The sequence below is a fragment of the Tubulanus polymorphus genome, chromosome 2 (genome assembly GCF_964204645.1).
Source record: "Tubulanus polymorphus chromosome 2, tnTubPoly1.2, whole genome shotgun sequence".
NCBI lineage: Eukaryota > Metazoa > Nemertea > Palaeonemertea > Tubulaniformes > Tubulanidae > Tubulanus > Tubulanus polymorphus.
Window position 1 is genome coordinate 2516099 of NC_134026.1, and position 18819 is coordinate 2534917.

Here is an 18819-nt window from a genome sequence, read left to right on the forward strand (position 1 = left end):
AACAACAAGCATTACTTTTGTACAACATTTATATAAATTTGCATTAAAACAATATTCTGACAGTTTAGCTTCTCACTGTAATTGTAAACCATTGATACATCATGTTTATTGATTCGCCGTAAGAGACAAAATATCAACCTTCATATACGTTAGGTTTAAAACCATGCACTCCGAGACCAGTTATTTTAAATAAAGAACCAGCTAATGGATCTGACTTATTAAATTCTTCCTCAGTATATCCCAATCTAGAAGAGGTAACAAAAAGTTCATCGTAATTGGGACCACCGAAACAGCATGAAGTCGTTCTCTTAGCCGGTATTTTCACAGTACGCAAAAGCTTGCCTAAAAATATATTACAGAAAAATATTGTATCACAACAATCTAAACAGATTGCCAAACAAGGTTTGAAATTTTTCATGCTGGGATTTTTAGGAAATTAGATATTTTTTTGGACTTTTTGAACTATGCACAGGATGATAAAACCTGTCCATCAAGTCTCACTATTCAAAAACTAATACAACGAAAGGGAACAGCCGCTGTTCATGGTTTTACCTGATTTAGGATCAAACCTAACAACTTGACCTCCGCTGTAACAAGCAATCCATAACATTCCCTCGTTATCTATACACATTCCGTCAGCGATTCCAATACTGTCCTCAGAACCTACATTCGCGAATTCTATTATGCAATGTTTGTTACCTGTAACAAAAAAATGTACGCATTTTTCTCAGGAATCTCATATTTCGAATTCAAATCAGAGGGTTGCAAAAAGCCAAGAATCTTTTTAAATCTGAAGACTGGTGTCTAAAGTCGCAACTGACTGTAGTAAGGGTCTTCAACTTACTCGCTACGCCTGTTTCTTTATCATAATCAAAGGCATAAACTCGGGAGGGAATACTTTCGACAAAATAAAGAATCTTTTCATCAAGACTCCACGCGAGACCATTCGAAATTGTGACTTTATCGGTAATCTGTGTAACCTTCTTGTCTTTATCAATGCAATAGAGAGAACCTTGTTCTTTTTCGAGAACAGCAGGACTTGTCTCTAAAGCCATTGTCCCTGAAGAAATGAAGGCATTACAAGTCATAGATATGTTGCAGACAAGTTCATATAAATTGGGTTGATGTTGAAGGGATACCGGGATATGTACCTGCCCAAATACGACCAGAGGAGTCACATTTAGCGTCGTTAAATCGTGTATCTCGACCCTCTTCAACTGAAGCTATCACAGAATAATCATCAGGATTGTTCCAATCAAACTGAATCACTGATTGACCCAAACTCGCCACAAATCCTCCTTCCTTCCTCGGCAGAATAAATGTGGTAAAAGAACCTACAAAAGAAATTCATCGGTTAAAAATCACATACTGAGAATCTCAAAAATTAATATTTGACGAAATACTTACTGCCCAAAGTTATCTCTTCAGCAACATTCGAGCCATAATTCCAACGAAAAACTTCACCGACATCCGCCCTTATGTTAACAAAATAAAGTGTCTGAGTTGATTCATCCCAATGAGGTCCTTCACCAGTACCAGGACATACATTCTTCAGAACACAAGTAACTTTTGCTTCCGACATGGTCTTTTGCAGCAGCAGTTCACGCAGTTAAACTACAACAAACCAGAAGACAGATATCTGACTGTATATGCATACAATGTAAAATCATATCAAAGCAGTATAAAGTAGGTCATAGCCTTTTCCCTTTGATAACAACAGTATTAAAGTAAGGATCCAGTAACAATAACCCTTGGAGTAATCATTCAAATGATTTTACGAATAATCTTTTTACGATAAATAGGTCTCTTATCGTTGTATAATTTACTGCTGCACGCGATTATGAATATGACGTATTTTAAGAGGCTTAATAATAATATGCAGGATCAGCTGTGTCCATATGAGTTAAACTGCAAGTCATATACGAAAGGTCCTTCGTATCTGATGTCACAACAAACAGGTTTACGCTAGCGGCCCAATATCAATATATACTATAGTTATCGTTAGTTGTTTTCCTGCTGAGATCATTTTCTACCGTCATGTGATGAAGCCTAATCTCAGCACAACCCACTACTAATATAGTATCTACTATAACGCCTAGCCAAGTCATAGAAAGTTAGATTACATCTATATCTAACATTGTAAAATCCATGTTAATGCGACAGACCTAGTCATGGGTGCAATACTTTAATTTAATGAGGTTATGTTAAATGTTGAGTACCCTTGATTCGATTCAGTGTAACACTGTAACATTTGGAAGTATCACAAAATACTCACATTCACAGTCGATACCAGACTAAATGATCAATAAAAAAGGTTGGATTGACTTGACTTTTGTCAGTGCTTGGCTGTATTTATAGCCTGTGCAAAAAAACATGATTATCACACAATAGACAGTTATTTGGCAGGTTAGTTCTCTTTACCACAATCTATATCGAATAACCTAATTTAGAATTGTGTATTCTGTTCATAGTTGAATTATGGCTATGCGTAGTTTTTAGAATGTTCTTGTACACTGACTGACTATCTCATACTAACTAAGGTACTATAGGAAGCCATGTACTTCAGTAGTTGTTTTGCGAACAACTGCTAGGCTTCATACTACACAGCACTTGTATTCCCAAAGCCCAATATTTTGGGGTATAAGTGCAGATCCGCACCTCTCCGCGTAAACGGTTCAATCAATTAGGCCTACATTAAATATCATTGTTTCAATGTCATCAGCAATTCAGTACATTGCCATTGGTTAACTTAAAGATATCTTCACTAGAGAGAGTAGAAAGATTTAGCCTGGATTCTGTCATTCAGCAGATTGCGTCAATCACGAGAGGTGCGGATCTGCACTTTTACCATATTTTGTTATCTTGTAGGGACCTCAAACATTGCAGTGAAGATAATGGCATCACCAAAAATCGATGTTATCGTGAGGAATGCAGCCACTGGAACAGGGGAAGGTCCATATTGGGACAATGAAAGTAAAACACTCTACCATATAGACCTCGTAGCTGGAGATGCTCATCGTTGGAATTCATTAACTAACGAAAATGAGGTCATCTCTGTTAGTGGTGAGTACAACAACCATTGTCACCCTTGAAAATGCAGTTCCGCACAATACTGACTGTGGCTCTAGTGACATTGCTCAAGTTTCTCTATCCGTAGATCGCCACTTAACATTTTTGATTCCAAGAAAAAGCGGAGGATTCATCGCTGGAAAAAAACAAAGCTTGATTCACTTCGACTGGGAAAATCCGTCCGAACAAACAATACTGGCTGAAGTTGAAGAGGGAATGAACACTCGATGGAATGATGGAAAATGTGATACATCCGGCCGTCTGTGGGCTGGTGAGCAGTTACAATATTACCAAATACTAAATCATGAAGGATGAAATTAATTTCTCAAACCGTTGATCATTTCAGGGACAATGTGTGTTGAAATTGGTACTGTAGTACCAGTTGGAGGGTTAGGTTCATTGTATAGTATGGATTTAGATGGAACAGTAAAGAAACATGCCGATAAGTTTAGTATCTCTAACGGATTAGCTTGGTCTCTTGATGATACCGTCATGTATTTTGCGGATAGTATGCACAGATGTGTATACGCATTCGACTATGATAAAAACACAGGTTTAGTCAGTAAGTATTCATTATTATAGCAGCACAGATTTTATTGCCAAATTTTCTGATTCCAATGATGTGCGAAAATATTTTTTTCAGCAAATCAAAGAGTAAGTGTAAAGTACCCGGATGACAAGCTGTATGGAGTTCCTGACGGGATGTGTTCCGATACGGAAGGAAAACTTTGGGTAGCTTGCTATGATGGCGATAGAATTGTCAGATTTGACCCGGAAACTGGTAAGTCTATAGGCCTATACATTGGCTACCGGTAAACAGTGGAACCTCGTTACAACGAACTTCAAGGGAACAGAAAATCTGTTGGTTATAACCAATAGTATGTTATATCCATAGGCGTCCCCAAGGGGGGTGCGGGGTAGCGGACGCACCCCCTTTTCGAGATAGCTAACTTCTTAAGTTACTATGTAATCAATGTTCAAGATTTTTCTTGACAATTTGACTAGTCTTATACCTCTAAATAATTCATTTAGAGCCTGGAAAACGTCTCTAAAGCCTCCAATTTTCAAAAAGTTTTTTGGGGGAGGCCCACCAAACACTAGACATTGTGCTTGGATGCTGGATTGATGCTAATTCGAACCCCCTATGAAAATTCCTGGGGACGCCTATGATATCCAGTATCAAATCATTAAAATTTTCCTTTGGGATGAAATTTTAGGTTTGCAATAACTGATAAATCAATTTATCCGAGGTCGAGGTTCTAATGAGGTTCCACTGTAGGCTACTTAAGATAAAAAAGTGAATTAAAAGAGTTCGATGATTTCAGGCAAGATTATACAAGAATTACAAGTTCCCGTGAAAAATCCAACATCTTGCTGTTTCGGAGGGGAAAATCAAGATGAACTTTTTATCACATCATCCAGAACTGGATATACCGATGAAGAACTACGAACGAAAGACCCATTAGCTGGTTCCGTATTCAAAGTAACCGGACTCGGATTTAAAGGACCAGAAAATATCAAATTTCATGGATAACTCTTGTTGTATCAGTATTTATTTGAAATGAGGGCCTACGTTATTTACATTACCTAAGCTTATATCTAAGTAATTGAAATCAATTATCATAAAAGCCTGATCATTTATTTGTACTGCCACTGGATGAATCAGACATAATAATGCAATGCAATATTGCCCAGAATCCAGTTTAACGAAAAGGATTTAGCCTATTCGGTGAAATTAATTAAATTTTTCCATTGATTCAGATTTAATTTCAGAGATCGACCTTGAAACTGGACCGCCTAAATAATTCAAAGTAGTCTAAAAGTGTCATCGTATTCATCCTCTCACTGGCTTATATGTATGTCAACATTTGTACTAATAATTATCATAAAAAACTGCATGATAAATGTTTTTAATAAATCACATTTAACTTACTCTGTTAGTTAGTTTGTTATCCTCTCTTTCTGGTTCAGAGTATTTTGGCATAGATTTTCCATACTTTTTTGTTCTTTGCCTGACGACAACATTCTATTTTCCCACCAAGGTTGGTTGAATGTGACTTCATGAATGTCGATATTTTATTTTCTCAACGTTTACAGGAACAGCAACGAAATGTCTACACGTCGAGATTCTTTTGAATTTGCCTCCATATTCCGTGTTAGCCGGTGCATGTGATACGGAAGTTACACACTCCTTTCAGAGAGAGAGTAGCTCAAAAAACTGAAGGTTTGACCACCTTTTGATTCTCCTTCCCGCTTAACACAGGCTTTATTGGTCGACGGCATCTCTTGTCTTATAACTATTGATTCATTTAATGCAGCTAAATGATTAATACGAGTCATAAATACGCTTTAATCTTCAAAGAATATCGTGTTATTTTATAGTAGATGGCAGCACTATATGGTAAAGTGCAATTATTCGGGCTTTAGATGGAACCCGGCGCGTCTCACATTTGCTACTTGACATAGTTACACAATCCTCCAGTGAGAGATACTGAGAAAAGCTTTAAGTCGGTCTCACATAATATCTTTCAGCTGAAAATGACAACGGCAAAAGTTGAAGTAATAGCGAAAAATGTGGCGACTACAATTGGAGAGGGCCCACATTGGGACGCAGCAACTAAAAGATTATACTATGTAGACTTAGTAGCCGGAGACGCTCATTGCTGGAATTCATTGACTAATGAAAATGAGGTCATCTCTGTTAGTGGTGCGTACACCAGTGTTGCCATTGCCTAATGAATTGTAATTTCAAATACACAGTATTACCAAAGGTGGAACTCTATACAATTTGTCAATCTTTAGATCGCCATTTAACATTCTTGATTCCAAGAAAAAGCGGAGGATTCATCGCTGGAAAAAAACAAAGCTTGATTCACTTCGACTGGGAAAATCCGTCCGAACAAACAATACTGGCTGAAGTTGAAGAGGGAATGTACACTCGATGGAATGATGGAAAATGTGATACATCCGGCCGTCTGTGGGCTGGTGAGCAGTTACAATATTACCAAATACTAAATCATGAAGGATGAAATTAATTTCTCAAACCGTTGATCACTTCAGGGACAATGTGTGTTGAAACTGGTACTGTAGTACCAGTTGGAGGGTTAGGTTCATTGTATAGTATGGATTTAGATGGAACAGTAAAGAAACATGCCGATAAGTTTAGTATCTCTAACGGATTAGCTTGGTCTCTTGATGATACCGTCATGTATTTTGCGGATAGTATGCACAGATGTGTATACGCATTCGACTACGATAAAAACACCGGTTTAGTCAGTAAGTATTCACAAACACGATCATTATAGGAATCATCCTACAGGCTCGAGGTTTAACTTCTTTAACCTTTCAGCCAATCAAAGAGTCTGCATAAAATATCCAGATGATGAGCAATATGGAGAACCTGATGGACTATGCTCCGACACCGAAGGAAAGCTTTGGGTTGCTTGCTATTTTGGCAGTAAAATCACCAGATTTGACCCAGAAACAGGCAAGTTGCGTTTTCCATCCTTAACATATGTATAAAAAATGGTATAAATTTAAATGTTCCTAAATTCTTTTCAGGTAAAATCTTACAAGAATTACCAGTACCCGTGAAAAATCCAACATCATGCTGTTTTGGAGGCGCAAATCTGGATGAACTATTCATAACTTCGTGTAGAATCGGCTACACTGATAATCAACTACAAACAATGGACCCTCTAGCCGGATCACTCTTTAAAGTTACCGGGCTGGGGGCTAAAGGATCCGAAAGTTTTAAATTTCTTGGTTAAAATACACTAGTTCAGTAAATGTGACCCTGTGATATGTTGCAGACTGGAAAAAGAAAAAATAAATAAACATTGAAATTATACGATGATAAGTATATATATTTTATAAAACAAGACTCCAGTAAGATACGTAGACATCATGAACACATTAATGTATACAAAATAATCTATTTACAACAGTGATGATAAAACATGATTATCTGGTGCTATATTGTTTCAAATTAATCCACATTTTTTCCAATATTGTTATTAGAAACCCAGATTTCAGAATAGCTTGTAATACAGGATGGTGTTCCGTGAAAAGGTCTGGTTTTGAAACATTATGAAACCGAAGAACTTTTGAAATGGGATCCAGATCAGTACTTTTCTGTATCAAATAAATAAATAATCGTGTAGATAATTTTTGTTCATTCTTAGTGTTCCATCTTTTCCTCAGTTGTTTCTTCAGTTGGCTGAGCTGGTGTTTCAGTCTTTTCAGCAGGAGATTCAGTCTGGGGTTTTTCTGCGGTTTTTTCGCTGTTAGAAATATTTAAAAAATTTCGATAAGACAGAATTCTAAATTATCAACAGCTCGCTTTAATCAGGCAATTTTTCATTGACTTACACTTTTTCTGCCTCTTTAGGACTTTCTGCTGGTTCTTGTTTCGGTTCTTTGACGGGAGCTTCTTTGTTAGCATCACCTGAAGATTCCGGCACTGCAGCTGTCGCCGCTGGTTCTTCTTTTTTATCAACATTTTCTTCAGTCTTGACGCGTTTTCTCTTGAAACTCTGTCGATCTTTCTTCGTTTCATCGTCTTCGCTGTCAGAGAATTCCATGTCTCCAGTAATCCGTTTGTCACTTGCACGAACTGAAAGTGAAGTGAACCAATGCGACGTTCATATAATTGCTCTAAATAATAACTTTCTAACAATCTCCTTATACAGGGTCCCTTCAGATCGGTCATTTTTGGATAACTGAAGCTTTCAAGGAATTTTAAAGAAGAAAACTTCATATTTCAAGGAAGTATCTACATCACTTCTTCACAAATCGGTAATGCTTATCTCGGTAAACCGTTAATGCTGTGGTTTTATGAACAAATTTTCATCCTTTTCTAACAATCTCCTTATACAGGGTCCCTTCAGGATCAGTCATTCTTGGATATCCAGAGAAAATTTCATATTTCAAGGAAACCACTGCATCACTTATACATCCCAATTACTGTAGACTCCTCCCAAATCGGTACTGTTAATCTCAGTAAACCATTAATGCTGCGGTTAACTAATTCGGTATCCGCATACCGTAATAGGGTAAAAACAAAATCCAGGTCCCAGTTTAGGCATTGTATAATGTGAAACTTCTAAAATATATTTTGCCTATCGGTATTTCGATTTTTAAAGGAGTTTCTTACATTTTGCTCAAATCGAAGGAGTTTCAAGCACCTTTCTAAAGTATTTTCCATGCAGATGGAAGTTTTTAAGGAATCAAGGAGTTGAAGGGAGCCTGCTTATAGTAAATTATGATAGGGCATAAGGTAATTGAAAACTTACTAGAAATGCGTTCATCTGGATTCTCTTTGTCTTCCTCTTCACTTTCATCATTGATTCCATCTTCTGGTATAGCTATAACAAATATAAAATCGAACTCTAACCAATCTTCAAAGAAATAACAATCGATTCAATACAGCATGAAATTAAAACATAATCTATTTACCAGTCATTTGAACTCCTGGTGCATGAGGAAGCATTCGCAGATTTTCAAACAATCTTGTTCTGTAAATAAATACCACAATTTCACTTACTTTTCACTCACCCAACCTGAATTGGTGGTCATATTTTTCATCATTACTCACTTGATCTTATCCAGATACTCTGGTGTGTTCTGATTAGCCATATTTGATGGACTGATATGAAGTTTAAAATCGGGACCATAGTACTCGAAATAATCATTGTAAGGCAGTTCTGAAATGGATAAAGATAAAATTCTTTTTAGTCAATCTAAATAGTTTCCTTTTTTTGGTTGAACTTAATAATGCCAGTCACTTACCATTAGCGATTTCAACTCCTAGAGCTAATGATGTTTCGTACGTCCAACATCTAGCAACGTTACGTATGGTATAACCTCCACCACCTAGTAACAATAATGGCAGGTTGTATTTCTTCACGAATTCCAAACATTTGCCATGACCTTTCAGAGTCAGATTGAAACAACCGAGTCGATCTCCAGATAGAGAATCAGCTCCACATTGTAAGACTACTGCGCTAGGCTGATATGTCTCCATTACTTTGGTCATTACCTACAAAACAAATGTTCAAATATTCACCGCTGAATTCTCAAGGGAACCTTAGCTGGTTAGTTTCCAATATTTAAAGCTTACCGGTGCAAATATAGATTCATAGGAGTCGTCGTCGATTCCATCTCGAAGTGGGAAATTCACGGCATAATATTTCCCTTTTCCAGCGCCTATATCCTAAAAATATCAAACAAATTAAGAATTTTTTCCCAGCAATCATGAGACGAGCTTATTCTTCAAACGACGACGAATCGTGAAGTACAGTTACCTTGAGATCTCCTGTTCCCGGGAAATACTCTCCGTACTTATGAAAAGAAACGGTCATAACGCGATCGGTCGTGTAAAACGCTTCTTCAACACCATCACCGTGATGAATATCAATATCTATATACAATACTCTCTGATGATATCTAGAAAAAACATGCGAGAAGCAAGATCAGTCAGTCTGTCGAGACGTTTAGTGTCACTTTTTACTGCCCCCAGCTTTGCCTTCAATGCATTTCATCTTGTCAGCCATAACATATTTTGTCTGAACTGTCTCATTAGAAGATTTATCACATAAAATTTAATCATTAAATACAACATTTTTGAAAATCTTTCAAAATGTTCAACAAACTTAATAAATAGAAAGCAGCTGATGAAGCTGGGAAACCGATTTCTAACTTACTTCAGTAATTCCAGAATCGCGAGAACGATGTCATTGACATAGCAGAATCCAGACGCCTCTGATTTCTTAGCATGATGAAGACCACCGCCCCAATTTACGGCGATATCTGCAGCTTGTTTATTCAGTTTCACGGCACCAGCTTTAATCGGAATTAATCTAATTAATATCTCGAATGAGCAAATCATCATTTACGATAACACAACCTGATTACGTACCAACTGATCCTCCAGTAGATAGCTGACAAAATTCATACATTCCATCAAACACTGGACAATCTTCTCCAACATTAACTGATGAAGTAAAGAAAATACAGCTATCATTAATCAGTAGCTTAATAATAAATAGCAAATTTATCTTTCTAAAAACATATTGACTATGTATTGTATAGACAGACAAAGCACTCCTAATGAGAATATTGCTCTCAAATCAGATAGAGACAAATACTGGTAGATGAATGAAATTCAAACTCACAGCGTTGCATTTGTTTATTGTATTCGGACATGTTATCTGGTCTGATGCTGCGTAGAAATTTAATATAATCATCGCTATGAAACTTAGTCATCTCTTCTTGAGTCGCCTTGTGTGGGCGCTAAAAATGAGAGAAAAATTATCACATAACGGACAAAAAAAAATTCAGATTGTTCTTTTAACAGCAGCGCAAAATCAGAGCAGATTTCTGAGAAACTTACGTAAATTTCCATCTTTCTGTAAAGTCCATAATTCAAGAGAAGATTATGAGTCATGCGTATTCTGTGTGGTTTCATCGGATGGCCTTGTCCATAATAGTAATTTCCGATGTCACCTTAGATTAGAGCAAAATAAAAATATTTGAATAAGATTTTCTGGATTTAGATAAGGCCCTATATTACATAAATACCGACAACCTAATTAAAAAAACATGTTATAAAGAAGTGTATAAAATTTTAAGAGAACAATAAGATTTCTAACTTCTGGTACATAAAAGTGTTCAACTAAATGGGCTACCATACAATCAGGATTCGTATGCGAATGCACAGCTATATTCTACGGTGGCCTGTTATTGATAAAACCACGACGTTGCACATGAAAAAAATAAAAGTTTATTTTTACAAGCAAATCAGAAGGAATAGAATAGAAAAAGTTCACAAAATATCGCGCATCCGAAGGATTCTCGGATTCACCTTCCGATGGACCGTAATTCTCACTCAAAAACAATGCTTAATTCGACAAATTTGTATCCAGTCGCTAGCCTAGAACGATATCTTCATTACTAAATCAGATTTGGATAAAAGTAGAGCTTACCATCGTAATAATAACAGATTTTCTTCTTGCTGTGAGGAGCCTGCGTCGCCATCCTTTCTGATTTGGGCAAAGAACAGGTGGCGGCACCGTACGGTACAACGATTGCAGTACAGCGACTGTCGGGACTAATAGAAATCCGTGACCACTATTCAAAATACACGAAGACAATGTAGTGCAGTTAGTCTTCAAGCTTACTTCGCTCATACTCATAGATTTCTATAGCGAAATGTAATCAGAGTTCAAAAGAAACTAATAACAAATAAAAAGCCGAAAATAAAAAGAAAATTGAATTTTTTATTTAAATGATGTTGATTGATTGCACAGGCTTTCTGCTTGAGACAAAGATAATATAATATCAACAGGCAATTTTAAAACAACTAGTGGAAGGGTAAATGTGTTTCCATATCTGCTTTCAGACTTTTTAGTACAAAAAATAGTATATAATTACATTACTGAAAATATTGACATAAAACAATGCGCGTACAGGTAGGCTACCTGATGAAACCACCCTCTAGATAACCAACACCTTGGAATTAAGGTTAAAGCCGTAATTTTTTGCCCTTCATTTAAAAATAACAATGCTTTCAAGTAAAGACGATTGAAATAATATGTTCATCTCTAGAATATTTCCAAACTTATAGACAAATGATATGTTTAATATTTCATTAAAATGAGATTACGGTACATGTATCTTATAATTCTTACAAACTCGGCACAAAATTTATTATCCATGCAGTTATTAAACTAAACGAATAGTCTTATCATTTGGTGAACAAACTGAAAGCTTTTATGCGGTTCTCTTTTTTTTATGGTAAACACTGTACCAAATATCATTCGTTTGAACAATTCGGTCCAAATGTTCGCATAACAGCAGACATGAGAAAGTCTTAACACAGAAACAAAATAAATGGCTAGTTTTCTGTATGTAAATGGTTAATTTCTCGTATGTAAATGGTTAGTTTTCCGTATGGTGACAACTGAATGAAACCTATACAGCATATCAAATCACCGGGAGTTGAAAAACTTAAATTAAAAACTAAAAATTCTAAATTTGATTTCACAGTGATAGTTTTCTGAGATTCGACAAAATATTTCCAAAAAGTAATACCTTACTTGTAATAACAAAAATAAAAGTGCAGGTGACCACCAGCTGTACGAGTGCTACTCATGAAATATCTAACAATATCGTTAAGTGTGTCAGTTTACACGACTATACCTCTCAAACGAATAGCAACTGTAAGTTTGGAAACTTTAAAATATAAAATGAAACTCCCTGAATTGAGGCTCTAGATCTGCTGAGGGAGAGGTCGAAAAGAGACAGTTTGTCATATACAATACAAATCTATAAACACCATAACATTGTAAACGCTATACAAGCAAAATGAATTAAAGCAAAGCATATTATAAGTCATGGATGCGAATACAATATTTGTCAGCAGCAGTACAAATAATCAATAAATAATAAACAACATTCGTGTTCTAAAATACACAGGTTAATTAATTAAATAGTCAAACCTCATTGAAATGAACCTTGTAGGCAGCAGTCAAAGTCATTGTACTAAAATACGAGGTCTTATAATTTCTAAATATGGATAAAAATGAATATCTCGACCTAGACATCAGGAAATCTTCGTACTAAAGATTTTTGTATTTAGAGCAAATGCATTGATGAGGTTTGACAGCATAGAGTGGTGAAAATATAAATGATATTCTGATCCAACATGTTCGTGATAAAATGTAGGATTTGATCAATTTTGCATATCATTCTGAAATTCAAAAACGGCCCAACAAAAACTGAAATGAATCGACTACTTTTATATAACTCAGAATATTAAGACTGCCCTGTATGAGGGATAGAAATATAATGACATGTGTAAATAGTACATGTCCACAACCGTGGGGTTTTTTCAGTAAATTTACAAATTTTCAGATAAATGCCAGTTCTCTTTGAGAGAGAGAGAGAAAGAGAGGGAACAGGAGACAATAAAACGGTCATACTGTTATTTACAAACCATCCTTCTATATGTACAACTATTCCGGACCAGACAAACGCATTCAGATTTACAATTAATGACGACTACTTCAGCATTTGAGCAAATGAACTCAAACGTAGTAGATTTTTAACCACAGTTCTTATGCAAAAGCATATTGCCTATACAAATAACTAAAGAAAGTTGAACACTAAGCTGGTAGTTAATGACTGTTGTTGTCAATGAATACTTTCATTTCCTTTACAGAAGAAATGTATTTGTACGGCATGTGTTCAAATGCACAAGCGATCATCAGAACCGAGATTAATCTCGTTATTCATATTTTCCTATTTAAGTTTACATGCTTTTGAATTTCCTATTCGAAGCAATTTATCATAACAAAAATCTCTACAAGATAAATAATGACTCAAAAATACCATTACATGAATTCACATAATCAATTTAACCACGTAATTATTGGCATTATTTATCATAATTGTTCATTTAAGCATCTCGCATCTTTATACATCGCGCATGCATTAAAAATCTCAAAATACATTGATGAAAAATGTACACCAAAATTCCTCATTCCTATAATGTTACAAATAATGATTAATACCGGTATGATATTATAGTTATACCGTATACGGATTGATTCTCTCATTTCTGACAGCTTCTCACCAGTTCATATAAGGGCTATACTTCTCTCATTTAACACCGCTTCCTCATAATGGTAATAAGACAAAATATCGAAGACGTTTCTTCCTTTTCAAGCGCACGAAAAAAACGATCTATCGTTCCAACAAACGTTTTCGAATAAAAAAGCATCAGCCACAACACACTGAATGATTGTAGAAACACAAGAAATGCTAGCAAGATTATGTTACCCTCAAACATTCTTGTGCATAGAATTCTTCATTTGAGCTAATGTTCCGCCCCTGATACCGCGTTCACACTTACTGGCATTATATACAACATTGGGATTATGAGACCTTGTCTACGTTCAAAAAGTTATTTAAAACTTCATTTAAAAGTTATGCCGCACCAGAAATGAAAACCATAGTTTTTAGGGACAGATGAAAATGTAACGGGTTAATAGGCAAACTTAGTGACTTGATCGTAATTCAAAATGAAATATTCAGGAGCCGTATAATATCATACAATAGTGTTTTTCCTCCTTTTCTAGGCAGTCGTTAACTATACAAAAGTATAGTGATTCTCGATAGCTCTGCCCTGTAGAGCTTGAGCCTGTTCGCGAGTCATATTTTCTAAAGATTCTGTTCTCATTCGTACGGAGCCACCGACTGTCCACACAGTTCCCACTGCGCTTTCACCACCGCTGGAATTAGTCGATCCCGTATTATGACTGTGCGGACTACGAGGACGTTCGGCAGCCACGACGTAATCCATCAACGTAACGTCTGAAACGCCGCCCGATTCAAGCGGAATCGGATGAGTACGGAAATGTTCGAGCATATCGAATATCGTTTGAAACCACAAGTGTTGAACTCGACACTGTCCTTCGCTATTGATCGTCATACGGAGATGCTGAAACACCGTTAAAAATATCATCGTGTAAAAATCTAAATCATATAAACATGAAAGAAATTAATGATTCACATTTAGTTCATTCAAGCTGCAAACTATTGATAAGTAACAAAATACACTTTTTGATATCTCAAATCATTTAGCCACCCTCTCTTGACGCCTATAGTAAGAATGCTGGTATAGCCACCTATAAGTGTCTACGTTTACGAGCAAATGATCACAGCCATGAAATGAGTGAATTCGTAGAAAACACAGCAGGAACGGTTTAGGAATAGGAACTAATGAACTTGCCCTACACCGAGGAAATAGTTGGGTTGTATGATGAACGAGTTGTGGGCTTTTCTCTAACCCTGACTTACCTTAGCTCGACCCTGGAAGTTGAATGTGAGTACGTATTCGCCTTTCCTGGTTTCGCTTTGTCGAATGAGGAAGATACCGTGACCCGAAACGCCCTGTAACAACACAAACGTCGCAGCATCCATTCTCGATAACGTTCCATGAAACCACGGATAATCTCTTAACAACTGATCCATATTGACCTCGGCACCAGCTGTTATTCCGTGATCACCTGTGTGAAATAATTACAACACTTCAATACAAACACACAGTCTCACAGGAGCTTTAGTTTAACTGCTCCATCAAAAAGACTTAGCATTCGATTCATGCATCTAGTTCCCAGCATTAAGTATTGAGGTACTGGCCACAAACCATCAATTACAATATGTAGCGAAAATTTGTTAATTTTCAGGGAAAATTCAACTGGATTATTAGTTTCCCAATTCCGAATGAAGTCAAGCCTACTTAATCCAGATCAGTTTGATCCAGGCCTTGATTCAATATGTTTATCATTTAAGGTTCACATACATAACTATATTGTCAACTAATATTCTCAGATTTCTCATTAATCATCACATCAGTCCCGAATTATCAGATTTAAAACAGGTTCTACAGTACGGTCGATCAAACAAGTCATCAAATAGATTCAGCTAGACTATCCCATTCAGTATTTCATTTACGCATCATTTGTATGACGTACACGTACTTTGAAATAACAAGAAATAGATAGCGAAGAATAAATCAACAAATACCTGCTCCAATTCGAGGTGAACCTGCATCACTACTCGGACTTGCAGACAATCGATGTGTCGAAGCTAATCCGGCACTGGAACCAGTACGCATGATCGAACTAAGCGGTCTAGTAGGGGTACGTGGAGGTAACTCGGGTGGATGCTCACTGCTACTCAAACTGTTCTGAGACAATCGATTCTGAGATGATAAAACCGCCGATTCCATTTCTAAACGAGAGGAATCGCCAGATCTGAGGTATTGCATTCAATGTATAAATCTTGATATGATTGCAATAAGATCAAGTACATGCTGGTTCTTACAAATCAGGAGCTATTACAATTTCCCCATATTTTTCTGACACTAGACCAAAAATTCCCTGAATGAAGTACAAGATATCCACAGCATGGGCTGTTTCTTATCACTTGTCACCATCAAGAACAACGCGACACCAAAAATTTCAATTTTTCAATGTCTTTTCATGATTTTTTCAAGAAAAACTCCCAATGAATTTCCCAATGTGTAAGGACCAGAATGAGATAAGAACCCTGTATACAAGATGAACATACCTGCACCCTTCGGTGGCAAAGCAACAGATAGAGCACCTTGTGTTTTGCTAGCCATAGTAGCTGCACCGGGCGACCCTGTTACTGTAGGAGGACTATAAAGAGATCCCTAAATGATTATCGTCATTATACACTCTATTCACAGCTCAATAAATGAAGGACTATTTACCAAGTAACTCGAGTTCTAGGTCTAATGCAAGCCTTTATCACAGCGAGCCAAGATTTCAACTCTTTCACATTCGGAGTTTCAAATATATATTCCACGTTATTCTCAGCCTGTGAAAGTGAATAAAACAATTTGAACAAAAAGCTTTGACGCCAGTTTAATTCGCACCAGTTCAATCCAGATTTTAATCTTATTTGAATGTCTTTTACAACAGGTCACATAAGTATCCATAAAATATGATGTTAAAATCCAGATTTAACATCATTCCAAATGATCCGAATGAAGCAGGTACTACAAAAAACTGCTATATATCATGAACTTTGGAAATACAGCTGTAACCACACTGACTGTACGGGCTCTACCGCGCAGCAGTTTTAGAGGGTAAATATTTTGAATAATAGAAAATCCTTACCCGGATAACAAAAGAATGTTCTCTATCAGGCATTTCTAGTGCAGTTGTCTCGCGAACTTCCGTGATTAGGTAACAAAACACACCACCTTTCGGTTTCAAACTCTAGAACACAGAAATATTCAATAATGAAAGAAAAAAACTAAAAGAACATTACAATTAAACTAAACCTCATGTAAGTTGGATGAACTTCCTAGAGGAATAGGTTCTGTCTACCCTTTATTCAAAATCACAGCACTTTCGTAGTCCAAATAATTGTTGGTGTATCAAAACCACTAGCCGGTTTTGTGTATTGAAGAATTACTTGCCTTGATTGGAGTATAATATTCCAACATGAAACCGGCCGTTGTTTTAATCAGGCTCAATTTCGTTTTTTCCCAATGCGTTTTTCCTGTCTGATCCTCCCCGATCAACTGATGAACGACGCTCTCTTTCAACACTTCCACGATCATTTTACGTATTTTAGATTTTTCCAGCTTGTCTTTGCCGCCTAAACCGAGATATCTACGCCGCGAATAGTTCATACTCGAATCCGACGCCAGTTCGACTTCGTCGGAGTTTTGTTTGTTAAAAAGTCCGCGCACGCTGCCTTTGAAACTTCGAAACGACCACTTGCGTAAACGAAACGGTTTATGTTTCGAGGCCTGTTCTCGTTCGCAATAGTCGTGTTCGCAGTCGTCGAATGTGATATCTTTCATCGACGAGTTTCTCATACTGGAAGGCATCGTCGCCGGTCGCGACGCCGTATTCTGAAGTTGGTGGTCACCGTTTCGTAAAATCTGCGGTTTCGGCGGAAAATACGGTTCGAACATTTTAACGAGGGGTCGGTCGCCTTGGTCATTCGGAGTAGCGTGACAATATTCGTATTCTAGAATCTCTTCTTCTAGTAGGCGAGCGTGTTTAGTGTCGATGTGTTGAAAGAAATAATGTCGAAATAACTGCTCGAAGTAACGCATGTATCTTCGACCGATTCCCGATTCGTCCAAGGTCGCGTTTTCTTGTATGAATTTGTTAAATCCGCTGACGCACTCGAGCGCTAACGTCAAAGCTTGCTGTTCACAAAATTCAGTCCAGTCGACACCGCTGCTGCTACTAGTACTAGCTGCATCTCCATTCATAGCAGCCATATTCCTAAAACAATCAAAACTATTATAGATAATACGATTAGAAATGCGACCAGGGCCTAGTTTTACAAAAATAAGTTGGAAATATTTCATGTCTATGATGGGTCCTCCTTATTACCGAGATGACGTAATTTACCGAGATGACATGAAATATAGCATATTTATTTACTCCTTATCGATTGTAACACTTGAAATCATGTTAAAGGGTAATAAGGAGGACCGTCTATGATTATGAACCACAAATGTCAATCTCATTCAATGTAACCAGGATCGGTTGTTGTTGAGAAAAAATGCACTTACAACACTTTTTTGGTTGTTTTAATATCCTGAGCATGAGATTGATGGATGATCTACACGGCTACAACATTATATCGGATGATTACTAAAGGAGGACGGCACACCGAATTGAGAACACGTCTTTGACAGTTGTAAATAAATTGAGATTGAATTGATTGTGTAGTAGGGATGGGCAAAAAGAATATAAAGTTGATGATACGATTAAAACAGCAGAACGATTACGTTTTCAAATGATGAAATATTGAAGACAAGTTACCTGCCTGATAAGTCAAGGGCAAGAGTAATAAATCACGATTGTAGTAAGTGTAAATGCGAATAAATTAAATCAGAATGAATGAACGCGCAGTGACTTCCATTTCCATGGCTCAATCAGATTGCGCAAATTTCGTTTCGTCTGTCGATGTTTAGCATTGTAGCAACAACACCAGCCCTGCACTTTTTGGTAGGTTCGAATCCCACTCACTCCACGCATTATTGGGGTTTTGTTGGCGGTTAGAGTGCATGAAATGGTATAAGTGCTAAAATTCAAAAAGATTCAAATTTGTACCAAATACCATATCATATGCCATTGCAATGGCAATGCCAATGCCAGGTTTTCAACCGACGGTGCAGGTTTGCAC

At 36.8% G+C, this 18819-nt stretch overlaps 5 protein-coding genes across 9 annotated transcripts; 2 read left to right on the top strand and 3 right to left on the bottom strand.

The window, feature by feature from the left end:
* Positions 1–8: 8 nt before the first annotated feature.
* LOC141900232 (regucalcin-like) lies at positions 9–2339 on the bottom strand. 2 transcript variants are annotated; one of them, XM_074787027.1, is made up of 6 exons: positions 2276–2339; positions 1408–1614; positions 1152–1334; positions 845–1060; positions 553–699; positions 9–342 (listed from the first exon to the last, which is right to left on the bottom strand). In XM_074787027.1, the coding sequence occupies exons 2-6, from the start codon at positions 1580–1582 to the stop codon at positions 134–136; spliced, it is 930 nt and encodes a 309-aa protein (XP_074643128.1). In that variant the 5' UTR covers positions 1583–1614; positions 2276–2339; the 3' UTR covers positions 9–133. The 2 variants fall into 2 exon arrangements, with proteins under 2 accessions (XP_074643128.1, XP_074643129.1); XM_074787028.1 differs by lacking the exon at positions 2276–2339 and having other exon boundaries at positions 1408–1693.
* LOC141900234 (regucalcin-like) lies at positions 2195–4995 on the top strand. Of its 3 annotated transcripts, none has more exons than XM_074787034.1 (6): positions 2195–2406; positions 2869–3060; positions 3158–3340; positions 3416–3631; positions 3713–3850; positions 4395–4995. In XM_074787034.1, exons 2-6 carry the CDS (start codon positions 2895–2897, stop codon positions 4601–4603), a joined length of 912 nt encoding a protein of 303 aa, XP_074643135.1. In that variant the 5' UTR covers positions 2195–2406; positions 2869–2894; the 3' UTR covers positions 4604–4995. The 3 variants fall into 3 exon arrangements, with proteins under 3 accessions (XP_074643135.1, XP_074643132.1, XP_074643133.1); XM_074787031.1 differs by having other exon boundaries at positions 2199–2406; positions 2869–3063; XM_074787032.1 differs by lacking the exon at positions 2195–2406 and adding an exon at positions 2471–2540 and having other exon boundaries at positions 2869–3063.
* A 235-nt stretch (positions 4996–5230) lies between these two features.
* LOC141900235 (regucalcin-like) lies at positions 5231–6943 on the top strand. Its single transcript, XM_074787035.1, has 6 exons — positions 5231–5293; positions 5602–5776; positions 5872–6054; positions 6130–6345; positions 6419–6556; positions 6631–6943. Exons 2-6 carry the CDS (start codon positions 5608–5610, stop codon positions 6837–6839), a joined length of 915 nt encoding a protein of 304 aa, XP_074643136.1. The 5' UTR covers positions 5231–5293; positions 5602–5607; the 3' UTR covers positions 6840–6943.
* Positions 6915–11128, bottom strand: LOC141900231 (putative histone deacetylase 1-B). Its single transcript, XM_074787026.1, has 13 exons — positions 11055–11128; positions 10463–10575; positions 10245–10362; positions 9989–10063; positions 9774–9912; positions 9375–9516; positions 9191–9283; positions 8860–9109; positions 8666–8774; positions 8527–8585; positions 8364–8435; positions 7441–7684; positions 6915–7352 (listed from the first exon to the last, which is right to left on the bottom strand). The coding sequence occupies exons 1-13, from the start codon at positions 11104–11106 to the stop codon at positions 7250–7252; spliced, it is 1569 nt and encodes a 522-aa protein (XP_074643127.1). The 5' UTR covers positions 11107–11128; the 3' UTR covers positions 6915–7249.
* A 245-nt stretch (positions 11129–11373) lies between these two features.
* Positions 11374–18575, bottom strand: LOC141900452 (SH2B adapter protein 2-like). Of its 2 annotated transcripts, XM_074787372.1 has the most exons (9): positions 18456–18567; positions 18203–18319; positions 17087–17909; positions 16782–16883; positions 16373–16479; positions 16207–16298; positions 15661–15867; positions 14932–15140; positions 11374–14572 (listed from the first exon to the last, which is right to left on the bottom strand). In XM_074787372.1, the coding sequence occupies exons 3-9, from the start codon at positions 17903–17905 to the stop codon at positions 14222–14224; spliced, it is 1887 nt and encodes a 628-aa protein (XP_074643473.1). In that variant the 5' UTR covers positions 17906–17909; positions 18203–18319; positions 18456–18567; the 3' UTR covers positions 11374–14221. The 2 variants fall into 2 exon arrangements, with proteins under 2 accessions (XP_074643473.1, XP_074643472.1); XM_074787371.1 differs by lacking the exon at positions 18203–18319 and having other exon boundaries at positions 18456–18575.
* Between the last annotated feature and the right edge of the window lie 244 nt (positions 18576–18819).